Source organism: Haliotis asinina, chromosome 3 (genome assembly GCF_037392515.1).
Source record: "Haliotis asinina isolate JCU_RB_2024 chromosome 3, JCU_Hal_asi_v2, whole genome shotgun sequence".
NCBI lineage: Eukaryota > Metazoa > Mollusca > Gastropoda > Lepetellida > Haliotidae > Haliotis > Haliotis asinina.
In genome coordinates this window covers 40,674,371-40,688,299 of record NC_090282.1, presented here as the reverse complement: position 1 = coordinate 40,688,299, position 13,929 = coordinate 40,674,371, and the positions used below count along the sequence as shown (strand labels likewise).

Genomic DNA, 13,929 nt, shown 5'->3' with positions numbered 1-13,929 from the left:
AGTACGTATTCCGCATCAACTCCACATGCAGTAGTACGTATCCCGCATCAACTCTACATGCAGTAGTATGTATCCCGTTTCAAATCCACATGCAGTAGTACGTATTCCACATCAACTCCACATGCAGTAGTACGTATCCCGCATCAACTCTACATGCAGCAGTACGTATCCCGCATCAACTCCACATGCAGCAGTACGTATCCCGCATCATCTCCACATGCAGTAGTAGTACGTAACCCGCATCAACTCCACATGCAGTAGTACGTATCCCGCATCAACTCCAGATGCAATAGTACGTATTCCGCATCAACTCCACATGCAGAAGTACGTATCCCGCATCAACTCCACATGCAATAGTACGTATCCCGTTTCAACTCCACATATAGTACGTATCCCGCATCAACTCCACATTCAGTAGTACGTATTCCGCATCAACTCCACATGCAGAAGTACGTATCCTGCATCAACTCCACGTGCAGCAGTACGTATCCCGCATCAACTCCACATGCAGTAGTACGTGTCCCGCATCAACTCCACACGCAGTAGTAGTACGTATCCCGCATCATCTCCACATGCAGTAGTACGTATCCCGCATCATCTCCACATGCAGTAGTAGTACGTATCCCGCATCAACTCCACATGCAGTAGTACGTATCCCGCATCAACTCCACATGCAGAAGTACGTATCCCGCATCATCTCCACATGCAGTAGTGCGCACCCCCCATCAACTCCACATGCAGTAGTGCGCACCCAACATCAACTCCACATGCATAGTACGTCACACCAACTCCACCTACAGTAGTACGTACGTACGTACGTATAACGTCTGCCAGCTGGACGTTTCACTAACATCACAAACAATAGTACGCCATATCACACGTAAGCGCACATCCGATAATTACTAAGTGTGTAAATTTGATTCCTGACCCCTGACCCCTGACCCGCATTTGGACTCATAACGTCAGTGTAAAGATAGTGTGTTCTTTTGATGTCACCATACTCCTATTAATGGTTACACATAATTTATGAAACTTTGATTATAATATTTCAAACTAAGAAGGAACTTTAACATTGCCTAGTTTCTTTGTGGCTAGTCTATACATCCAGTCCTTGCACTAAAGTGCCTGATTCCAGTGTCTGACCCTACACCTCAGCAGTCCGTTGACAATGCCATGGTGTAGTGAAAGCTAACCTGATTTCTTATCTCTGATCACGAGATGTAGAAAACTGTAACAGGGATAATCTACAACATCTGTTAAAGTCTCCTTAGCTGCAATTAACCCATCGGCTGCCAACGTTAAAACAATGTATACACTCACTGTATATTGTTCACACCTTGACGAGACGTACACATTAACATTACGCTGAAGCCAGAACAGAATTATTTAGAGACGGTAGCCAGATCTTGAAGCAATCGCACAGGTGATTACAGTGTGACTGCTATGCGGTTAAGGAATGTACACGTGTAATTTAAATTTGAGCCAAAGGGTTAAAGAATGCTCACAGGCGACACGATGTGACTGTCAAGTGTTTAGCCAAAATGACTGCCGATTTTAACTGTTTGGCTACTCGCTGCGTCTTTTGTTTTCTGCTGCTGTATGTTACAGAATCTGTCTGCAAAGATCACCGACAGGTAGGAACTGACGCCAGTATGGCATTTCTTGATGGACTATACTCCACAGAGTTACTATTTCATCAACACTGGTAGATGTTGCTTAAAATAGAGATCCGATTTGAGCATAACTTCGCCATTATAATTCACCAGTCTACAAACCAGGTCATCCGGCTCGCTGGCATAGAGTATTAATTGAAGGACGTCCATCTCTGATGGGGAAGAGTGACCATACCTCACCATGATGGACATGTACTTGTCCACCCGGTTTGATGCATGTTCACTTGGAAGATTGTCAACGATCTTCGCATAGTCATTTGCGTGGTGTGGGGTGGGACGGGATTTGGGAGGTGAGTTATCAGCTGTTTATTCTGCCAAGCCTAATGGAGGTCCTGCACTTCTAGTGTGATCCACAAACCCAAGTTCAAAAATTAGATTAGAATTATCACAATACTGTCCGAAGAGGGGATAACAGGGAGTATCCGAGCCACGTGAACAACAGTCTAAATCAACCAGGAAGAAGATCAAAGATCTGACTTCCGTGTTGGTTAGGGAACATAAACAAACATCGAGGGAACGTCAACCTGTGGGCTCCTCGTGACCAGTGAACAACTTACAACGTTCATCTCGTGACCAGTGAACAACTTATAATGTTCACCTCGTGACCAGTGAACAACGTATAATGTTCACCCCGCGACCAGTGAACAACATATAATGTGGCTATACCGCACTTTGGGAGAATATAAATAATATTAAAAGTCACATAGCAACACAGCGACACATGACCAAGGTGTCGCTTTGTCGCACTGTCACACTTTCACCCTTTGGATTATTTTGACACTATTTGCTTGTTGTTTGGTTGGTTGGTTGGTTTATATATACAGATTAAAAATTGAAATGCAGCAGAGAGGGTTCGGGTGATCCTGGCACAGTCAGGCTGGTCAAGCTCATCATCAGCTCAGGGCCCTCGCCCCCTCTACACGCAGCCCAGACAGCGAATGGGACTTCTCCCAGGAAACACTGCCTAGTCGAACCCACCAAGAACTTTCCGGAGAATATGAAGGCTCCCCAACACTGCAGCCTTCTGCATTACCCAGATTGTCAGAAGGACTGTGCTCCCGGTGGAGAACCCGGGCACTCTCCTGATCTGCGCCAAGAGATCAGGAGGTACCAAACCAAGGGCACCGAGAACAATGGAGAGCCTGACGACAGTGTACTTGGGATGCAAGCGAGACATTTCAAAGGCGAGGTCCGCATATTTATCATGCTTTTCCTGAATCTTGCCAATCACATTGCTGTCAAAAGGGACAGACAATTCAATGATATAAATAATTTCATTGGTTTTATCAAAAAGGACAAGATCAGGTTTGTTGGCTGGAATTCGTCTCAGGCTGTATATTGGCCTATTCAAAAGAAGCTTAAAAGCATCATTTTCCAGGACGCCCTGGACATGTTCAGGGTCGTACCATGGATGGACCTCGGGGTCAAAGCCACAGGCATGGCGGAGACGATAATAAAAGCAGCGAGCCATGCCATCATGTCTTTTAAGATATGCTGTTTGTGCCAAGGAAGGGCATCCACTGACAAGGTGTTGGACAGTCTCTGTGAATTCATTGCAAAGACGACATTTCATATTGATATTTTCTTTAAGAATCACATTCTGGCGATTGCGAGTGGGAAGTGACTGGTCCTGAGCAGCAAAAAGGAAGCCCTCAGTTTCACATTTGAGACCAGCCGACTTCATCCAGGCGAAGGAGTCGGTTGGATTGCTGTTCTGTTCCACACACTGCATATACACACGATGCAGTGGCTTCTCAGACAGCTTCTCCACAAAGGACCGACTCTGGGCAGACTTGGTGAAAGACTTCACCTGGTTTACTCCCATCTCTGTACCGTCCAGCAGTACATCGCCATGAACAAAATCAACGGCAAATTTCAAATTGTGTCCAATAACCTTGGCACGCTTAAAGTAGCTGTGGAATTCCTTGCTTTCATCATGAGTCTTGACGTGCATCTCCAGAGGATCATCCGATAAATATATATGTGCACAATAGAATGCTATCATGAAGAGCTTCCACATTAATCAAACCCCGTCCTCCTGAATTGATTGGCATATATAAACGATTAAGAGAAGAACGAGGGTGGTGTGCTCTGTTATCAGACATGATCCTTCTGGTCAGGCGGTCAAGACTCTGGATGTCTTGTTTTGTCCAATCAACTACTCCAAAGGAATAGGAGAGGACTGGCACAGCAAAAGTATTGGTGGCTTTGACTTTGTTTCGAGCATTTAACTCTGAACTCCAGATTTTCTTTAAACGAGATTTATACTCGGCCCGAAGTTTTTCTTGAATCTGGGCATTCTGGAGCTTGTCTTGAACTTGCAATCCAAGATAGGTGTATGCCTGATCTTCCACAAGATGCTCAATAACTCCTTCCCCTTGTTTATTTTTTATTTATTTATTTATTATTATTATTTTATTTTTTATATTTTTTATTTTGCTTGTGTTTATTGCTTTCCTTTTTTGAGGGGTGTTGTTTTGTGAGAGCGTCAACACGACAACGCGACAATGTCCCTGTCATAATTTCATATGTATCTTACCATCACATAAATTAACTGTATGTATCAAAGAATATATGTCGTACTATCACATACTAGAAAGTAAAAGACCCGTACTATAAACCTTTGGCTTCACTTTAATTTGAAGATGTGTCAGCTCGCCGTTTGTGCTGGATTCAAAAGCTCCACATTCCTGTCTAAAAAATATGAAGACAAGTGGAATTGTATAAGAATGAAGATTTTTATGGATATCAACTTCTTTATGAGAGAACACAACGTTTCGGAGTTAATGCTTACTCCTTCATCAGGTGATGTATTTTCACTTCTAAATGACATTCAAAGACTTGAAGTGGAATTGTTCCCATGTGGATTCTCAAAGACCAGTGCTTGACGTTTATACAAGAACACAACAGAACGGTTTCAAATCTGTCAAAAATGATTTTTCATCTTTATACCCTACTAATCCCACATGACAAACGCCAAGAAAACTAATTCATAGACACACGTTTTTTTGTGATACAAAACGTAGTGACGATAGACACGTTAACATGTTTTTAGACGTTCTCCTAGATTGTCAATAACAAAACTAAGGCCAACCGAGGCTTAACCAGTAAATAATCCCGAGCTTCCTCACTGGCAACCTCTATGTAACATTTTGGCATAAGACATTTTGCAGCAGAAACGATGCATCCCCAAGGGCGCCACTCGTGATCTGTCTTGCTAATATGTCTCGCGGACACATGGTATCATTACTGTCTTGTTGCAGTTAGTATGTGTTTGCAGTCATCTGGTGATATTCTACAACAAAATTCTCAACATATATCATATTTGAGATTTCACTTTCTTAGTAAAATACAAATTCTAGTACTGTTTTGGTTGAGTCCCATCCGGGATTCGAACCCGCACCCCCGGAGTCAGGCACCTAATCTCCATATAATTTGTGTCGGCAATAAAAGCCTACTAGAACCAGAATAGTATTTCACTCTATTAACAAATAAAAACAACGAAATATAATGGTAATGCCTAGATATGGCATTTTGAAATTAAAAGTTACCGTAGGAAATGTATTATGTCAATTGTATACTGTATAACACTGGGGTATCATTGAGCAGCATTTTATTCTTATAGGTAACTACTATAGGAATTTAAGACAGCATTATCTACAATGTATATATCGCCACAGTGTTAATATTCACAAATGTAGACAGCTAATGAATTCAAAGAGTAGTAATGATTTAAATAATGTCTGCAGATATGTTTGTCAAAGCTAATCTAAAATGATAAATATGTCCGAAATCTCTAACATATATAAAACACCCTTGTACATTGTTCGATGTAAGCGTTTTATATTTTACTGAATAGCAAAAGACGCACGTTTCGAGAAACTGAAATCTCATAAAAGTTGGTGTCCATGTTTATGTGCACTGCGCACCCTGCACATCCATAATATTTGCATTTTACACTCAATTAGTTGGAGGAAACAACTCTTGGTTAAGGGTGAAACAACCCCTAATATGGGATGAGCTGACCTAGATTGGAATTGGGATGAAAAATTACTGGTGAAATGAACCGAGTGAAACTTCACACGCACGCACGCACGCACGCACGCACGCACGCACGCACGCACGCACGCACGCACGCACGCACGCACGCACGCACGCACGCACGCACGCACGCACGCACGCACGCACGCACGCACGCACGCACGCACACGTCTGATTGTAGAGCTCTTGATAAATATACAAGCCACAAACAGGACTCATATCTTATGCCGGTGTTGACAGCTTTCCTGATACAACAGACGCCGGTTAGGACAGCTTCTACTGTAGTGTCTTATTTACCATACATAGGCTTTGTGAAGTACGCTTATTTAAAAAAAAACAGCGGCGTTTACGTGATAGTGGATGTCGAGGAAGTATGCAGTGGTCATGATAACAAGAAACAGGAACCTGGTTCATAGAATTCTTAGGATGGGACATGCAAGTTGTTTTGTTTGTTTTGTTTGTTTTGTAAACCGTTAGCTGCAACCGGTGGTGGACATAAACGGTGACTAAGTTGGCAGTCGTCTTTTACGTTTGCTTTAAAGTTGTCCTGGAATGGGCAGGGCATATTTGTTTCACACCCGTAAGTGATGTCATTAGACGGGAATGGCAAGTAATGTCCTTGCTAAGAAAAGGGAAAATGGGAATTTTGAAACTGCATGGAGGGGATCTCTCTGACGTAAGGCAATGGCATTAGATAGAAACCTGGTAAATACGTGGATAAAGATTTCGCTCGTAACGCCTGAAATCCGGGTTCCGAATCTAGCCTCCACACTGATATAACTGGCGAGTTACTGTTCTGTATCCTCGATGCAGTATTGCTGGTATTGTGCTGAAGCGATGTTAAACCTAAACAATTCACTCTTTCCTGTTCTATTTTCTCAGGCAACACCCGGACATGGCCAGTGTGTGATGTATGGGATGTGTGGGGTGAACCCAATTAATGGAAAGCGCGTGCCCTGTACATACACAGGTCCCCCCAAACCACTCACTGACCCCACTGCAAGGCGCGTTTTGGAAGAATGGTGTCCGGACTTTTCTCATGGTCAGTACTCACGGTGATTGACTCGCATGGGACTCAATCCAGTATAAGTACTAGAATCTGTACTAGAAAGTGCAGCCCCAAATATAACACATGTTACTGTATTCATCTTGTATATATTCTAGTTTTACGTCATGTGTATATGTTATTCTGGTTTTCACCCCTTTTCCGAGTCCCGTGAAGATCCGGGTTAGATTGGCATAAGGAGCGTAACAGGATCGGGTGGTAAGGGTCGCTGGCCTGTCTACGGTTCCCATTTGGTTGGATCGATGCTCATACTGTTCACCACTGGATTGTAAGGTCCAGACTCGATTATTTACAGACCCCTGTCATATAGCAGGGGCATTGCTGAGTGCGACGTAAAGCTAAACTCACTCACTCAACAAATCTAAGACGTGGTTAGTGGGTAGCCTAATGGTAATGCGTCTGCCCGTCACGCTGAAGGATTAGGTTCGATTCCCCACATGGAAACCGTTCTTGAGGCTCTGGAGTCCCCCGACGCGATGTTGTTGTATCTGTCAAATAACCCATGCTTTCCTGTATGTCGACCAACAGTTGACTTGCAGTGATATATTTGTCAAACACTTTTGATTTCCTGTAATTTGATCCAATCTTGTCCCTCCCGTCTCCACATACAGTCTTGTCCCTCCCCTATCCCCGTCAACTCTTGTCCTTACCTGCCCCCACGTCAGGTCTTGTCCCTCCTCTCTCACGTCCAGTCTTGTCCTTTCCGTCTCCCCGTCCAGTCTTGTCCAGCCTCTTCGCCCCCCTGTCTCTCAACGCCTCATCCATCATCTCTTGTCCTATACCTCTCACGTCCCCTCTCGCCCTAAGACTCTCCCCTTCCCTCATACTTCGTTCCCTGCTGTCCTACGTGTTTTCCTACCCCACTCCACGTCCCCTCTGGGCCTAAGCCTCTCCGCGTCCCCTCTCCCCATCCCTTTTAGCACAACCCATCACCCAAACCCTTTTTTTCCTACCCGTCTCCCCATCCCCTCGTGCACTACCTCGACCAAAAGTTGAGTTGCAGTAATAATCTGCCAAACACTCTTTGCTTTCCTGTACCTCGATCAGCAACTGTGTTCTTGTGATGTATATGTCAAATACTCTTTCCTGTATTCCAGAAACAAACACATGCTGTGACTCTCATCAGCTGTCGTGGCTCCAGGCCTTGCTGGCAGTGCCGGATCAGATATTGGGGCCCTGTCCAGCATGCCAGTACAATTTCAGGAACGTCTTCTGCAACATGGTGTGTAGTCCCAAACAGAGTGACTTTATCGCCGTCACAGGTACTTCCTCTCAGTCTGTCACGGCCATAAAATACGACGTCACTACGACTTTCGCCGACGGCATGTACGACTCGTGCAAGGACGTCACTATGCCATCTTCCGGTGATAATGCTATTAGTATTTTGTGTGGTTGGCCCGCAGATGAATGCTCCCCTAAAAGGCTACTTCATAATCTCGGCAACATACGAAATGGTCAATCAGCTTTCTCGATCAAGTTCAGTGTGACTGACTCTCCGGAGGCGTTGCCGAGTGGAGAAACCCTGTACCCTATGAACGCAACAACTATTCCATGTTCCTCCCCTGTCGGCAACAAAAGCAGATGCTCCTGTCGTGACTGCGGGGCTGTTCCATGTCCCCCCACAACCCCGATTCCAGCTAACCCCTGTACAAACAGCCAAACAAATGGTATTCAAAATGTGTACGTTTCGTCGATAAAGATCAAATACCATTATAAAGGATGTGGAGATGGGTAGGGCAAGACCGGATGGGTGAGGGGTTGTGCAAGAGGAGATGAGGAGAGAGGTAGGAAAAAAAGGGTTTGGGCAAGAGGGATCGGGAGATGGTCCAGAAGGTTGTAGGACTAGAGGGTACGTGGAGAGGGGTAAAAAAGACGTAACGCGGAAAGGCGTAGCACAACGGGGGACGGATCGAGCGGGGGTGCAAGCGAGGAGGGGGAGGCATAGGACGACAGACGACATGAGAAGTACAAGGCAAGACAGGATGGATGAAGCGTTGAGGGACAGGGAACGGGGAGCGGGGAAGAATACGATTGGACGGGGAGATGGGAAGGACTAGACTGGACGTTGAGAGGGGAGGGAAGATACTGGATGGGGAGAGGCGAAGGGCAAGAGTGGACCGGGAAAGGGGTAGGGTAGGACTGGACGGGGTGATGGGAAAGAGAAGACTAGACGAGGAGAGGGGTAGGGCATGGGTGGACGTGGAGATGGGTAAGACAGGACTGGACGGGGAGAGGGGTAGGACAAAACTAAACGGGGTGAAGGGTAGGGCAAGACTGGACATGGAGATTAAGGGGATGAGGACAACATTGGTCGTGCATAGGGGTAGGGAAAGAGGGGAAGGCAAGAGGGGATACGGAGAGGCATAAGACACGAGGGCATGTATAGAGGGTTTGAGAAAAATGGATAATATGTATGGCAACGGAGACGTAAGGACAAGCTATATTCAGCCGCAACTACAGTGAAGCACCTTAAGTCCTGCTCTGCTTGTAACGTTTCTCGAGAATCGATGTGTTCATCCAGCCAATCATTTCAAATCCCATAATCGTAAACGTTTTGACTTTTTGCCCTTATAACTGCAGTCCGGGGTATGTGAGTCTGCACCTGTTGATCCAGAGGCTGGGCAACCACTCAAGGATAAAGCATCTCTACCCTCCCCCGAGTCTGCAGAGCATCATGTTCCAATCGGTCTTCGAGAAAACCTTCTTGCACCAGGTCAGATGAATACTCAAGATCAACTTTTGCCATGCCCATTATGATAGTCAGTGCTTGTTGTGTCACGGTCCTGTCCATTTTGCAGATACTCGATTTGCAGAGTAAGATACAAAGTTTGAGCTTCACCATGTCCTCCACCAGTGTTACCCTGGACAACATTTGTCTGCACGACAGCGTCTCCAAACACTGCACTATTGCTAGTGTCCTTCAGTACTTTCAAAACAGCAAACGAAACGTTGACAAGAAAGTGATGGACCGATCTGGATTTTTCGTAATGGCTGACTACCTGGATCATCTCCTCCAGTGCTTCAGGTCAGTATCAGAAATGACTGAACTGAATTGATTGATTGCTTGGTTTGGTAAGTGTGCGAGTGTGTGAGGGGTGTTGAAGGGAGTGGGGTGGGGTGGTTGTGTGGGTGTAGGGGGTAGGGGTCGGGCGTGGGCGTCATAATGATTGTATGTCATCCATCCATCAATTCATTCATCCATCCATCAATTCCTGCATCCATCAATTCATCCATCGATCAGTTCATTTATTCATCCATCCATCCACCCATTCATGGGTAGAGTGCCATGGTATTAGTTCATGAAGAAAGATGCGTAAGTTTACTATACTAACTCTAAGTCACCCGTATATTGCTCCAGGAGACCCCAGACATCCTTTGACCCTCCCCTGAACATGTCCTGTGTATCGGAGTACGGTGGTGTGGTACAACCGTTCCAGGTATTCTGTGGATATGACGGTAGGTGGAGAAGCACTGTATCCTTTGTGTCTTTTGGATCTATGCACACGTTTTGACTGGTCAGGAATCAGATAGGTAGTTTGGTGGATTCAAAACCATACAGGATCGTACATCTTATGCATATAGAATGAACATTATCCACGGGATAATCTACAGTGAAGCCGTGTGTCTTGAAATCTCGCATTTCTTGGACGGAAGGTGGGTGAGTGGGCTGATAGTTGTTATGGCCCATACTAATCCATAACTCTTGATTGTCATTTCAGTAACGCTGTAATGTTCAGACAGTGTTTCACTATCCACAACCTTCCAGTCCCCACATCACAACTTACCTATTTATATCGGTAAAAAACACCCAATTTCTAATGTTTACCAGGCTATATGAAAACATGAAGTAATGTAACTTTTATGCAAACGTGAGTTGTCCCAGTTAAATGTCCTAATGCCCACAGATGCGCCTGTACCCATAATATATGCAGTATGTAGACAATAACCATAGCCCAGTAATATATAAATACTCCTGACTGAACACCTGCTCTTACAATGTTCAATGTGTGCGAAAGTTTTCGTCAGCACCGGATGTTGCAACAAAGCCTAAAGACACGCTGGCCATTGACGTTTACCAAATTCCAAATATCATGTGACTGTCACAAAAAAACAAGGATCATAGCTAGAACTGATATTAAACTCGAACCAATGACCCTTGAACAATCGCTTTGCCAACGGACAGCGAATCCAAGTGCCACTATGAATAAACTGATAATTTCCCATTATCAGATCTTATTTCACGTGATCCTTCAGGCGCCAACTACCAGAACTCCACCCAGCTGGTGATGACTTTCGTGATAAAGAATCCCCGGATGTCTCCAGATGCATCCATGTGGGTGAACGGACTTCGAAGGTTCACCCAGACCTGGCAAAATGCCAACAAGGAAGTGAAGATCACCACCTTCTTTGAACCTCCTAATTAGGTAATGCTTGAAACATAGTGCTGTTCTCCCGTTTCTGAAGTCCCGGTGAAGGTGAGAGTGGATGGGTAGTTTTTGTTTGTTCAAAAACTCGAAATTTTGAATTTGGGTTCTATGAGTTTTCTTTCCTTTATTTTCTCACTTTCTAATGTATTTTTCAAAATTTTGATCTTACTATTCGAATATATTCTTGTTTGTAAACTTTCTTGAGAAAAAAACTTGAAATTTTAGATTATTTTCTCGTCACATATTTTTGTGACTACTTTTGTGACAAATTTAGCTACTTTCTAGAACGCTCCTTGATAATTCGGTTATTTTGTCATTAGTTCAAGTAGATAATACAATTTGCAGGTTACAATTTTTTAAAAATATACTGAAATGGAAAAACTGAAAATCACGATACAATAATGAAAGTAACAAAAATACTAGAATGTATGTAACAATATTGAATCTTAGAAATGACACGGATGTACTGATAAAACGACAACATTATGCCTTCATGTGATAGGATCCTGATATGTTTTACTCAAGCTTATTTAGGTAACGTCAAGCAAACAGGAACCATTCTAAAAGTAATGTGTGCATCATATCGATGTGGCTAGAAGTCAGAAACATGCAGATTGCATCAAACACACTGAAAGAGCATTCCTCTTCTGGATTTGAGAAGGAAACTCCACCCATTACAAAGTTCAGAATGACACACAGCTGCTAGCTCGGAAAACGCTAACACTGTCTTCTGTAACTGTTAGGTTTTCAATGACTTTAATAAAGCTGGAATAGGTCACTAGTATATCATGTGTATCTCACTGTGGACAAATGTAACATGAATAGGTCACTAGTATATCATGTGTATCTCACTGTGGACAAATGTAACATGAATAGGTCACAAGTATATCATGTCTATCTCACTCTGGACAAATGGAACACGAATAGGTCACTAGTATATCATGTCTATCTCACTGTGGACAAATGTAACATGAATAGGTCACTAGTATATCATGTCTATCTTACATTGGACAAACGTAACATGAATCGTTCACAAGTTTATTATGTCTGTCTCACTGTGGACAAATATAGCATGAATAGGTCACTAGTATATCATGTCTATCTCACTGTGGACAAATGTAACATGAATAGGTCACTAGTTTATCATGTCTATCTTATATTTGACAAACGTAACATGAATCGTTCACAAGTTTATCATGTCTGTCTCACTGTGGACAAATGTAACATGAATAGGTCACAAGTATATCATGTCTATCTCACTGTGGACAAATGTAACATGAATAGGTCACTAGTATATCATGTCTATCTTACATTGGACAAACGTAACATGAATCGGTCACAGGTTTATCATGTCTGTCTCACTGTGGACAAATGTAACATAAATAGGTCACTAGTATGTCATGTCTATCTCACTGTGGACAAATGTAACATGAATAGGTCACTAGTATTTCATGTCCATCTCACTGTGGACAAATGTAACATGAATAGGTCACAAGTTTATCATGTCTATCTCACTGTGGAAAGGTCGCACACCAAAACAGACATTTGATGAAATGAAAGCAACTTATGCAACTTATGCCCCATAGTATGACCTAGTTAAACTCTGGCATTACCAGTTTAAATGTGATCGAAAATCTGTGGAAAATGTTCCTATTCCTTGTCGACCTCATTCAGCCATTGGTAAGGCACTGTCCGTCATGTGGATTTTACTGTTTGTTAGTTGGCCCATGATGCTAGTTGCATAAGACGAAGGGAGAAGTGTGTAACTCTTGGTGGATGCTATGTAGAGAAGGACTAAAAAGTTTCGTTTCACTCAGTCCACTACGAGCAGGTCAGGGGAAATCTTTAATGAACGCTCCTATGTATAAAGAAGTGGCCATGTAACATTAATAGGTCACCAATATATCACGCTTTTCCACCGGCCGTCATTATCTTATGCGTATGTATTCTTCTATATTACAGTGGAACAGAAAATATCGGTGTGTATGCATAATGCAAGTTGTCTCTTGTCAAATGACATCAGCCTTTGACTGGATATCAAAAACAGTGATTCTCCAGGTATTTGGCCTCCATCTGATTTTGGCCTGAATAAAAATGCATTCAATATCTACTTGTGGCGTTTTACTACATTCCCTTGTCATGTCGTTATATCCTAGGCTGTGTTCCTTTAACTGCCATAACGAATGACTGGTTCATATTGTATCACAGCAAGAGTATGGTTCGACGCACCTTTAAACGGCAATTCAGTGACCATTCGGACTTGATATTGGAAAAAAGCTCAAAGTGAGTCAGAGAGGTTTTAGGCCTCTTTTAGCAATATTCCAGCAATATCACGGCGAGGGCCATGGTCTTCACTGTTGCGACCAACGCTTTAATCACCATGTTACCCTACCGCCCTAAAGAAAAGCCCCAAGTGTTCTAGGTCTAAGAAGAGTATTCCTTTGTTTGTGGTGCTGACCACATATTAAACATTATGATGAGAAACCTGGGATTTGAGTCCACGTTTATCTGTTTCTGGCATGCGAAAGAATGAATCTGAAATTTCATTTTGGGTACATCCTGAAATTACAACTGATGGACCTGATTAGTGAATTTTTGGTGCCATTAATTAAGCCTCAGGTCAATATTACTTGTCTCAGCACCATGTCGTGGCTTCTTATTGCCTAAACTGACAGCACACAGTAGTGCCTATGTGTCATTTCCCAGGTATCAAGCGATGACT

At 43.4% G+C, this 13,929-nt stretch overlaps 1 protein-coding gene across 1 annotated transcript; it reads left to right on the top strand.

The window, feature by feature from the left end:
• Window positions 1-1,456: 1,456 nt before the first annotated feature.
• LOC137278008 (NPC intracellular cholesterol transporter 1-like) lies at window positions 1,457-13,313 on the top strand. The gene is made up of 8 exons (XM_067810040.1): window positions 1,457-1,634; window positions 6,597-6,756; window positions 7,878-8,460; window positions 9,361-9,493; window positions 9,579-9,805; window positions 10,139-10,236; window positions 11,035-11,204; window positions 13,170-13,313. Exons 1-7 carry the CDS (start codon window positions 1,542-1,544, stop codon window positions 11,202-11,204), a joined length of 1,464 nt encoding a protein of 487 aa, XP_067666141.1. The 5' UTR covers window positions 1,457-1,541; the 3' UTR covers window positions 13,170-13,313.
• The last annotated feature ends 616 nt before the right edge of the window (window positions 13,314-13,929 follow it).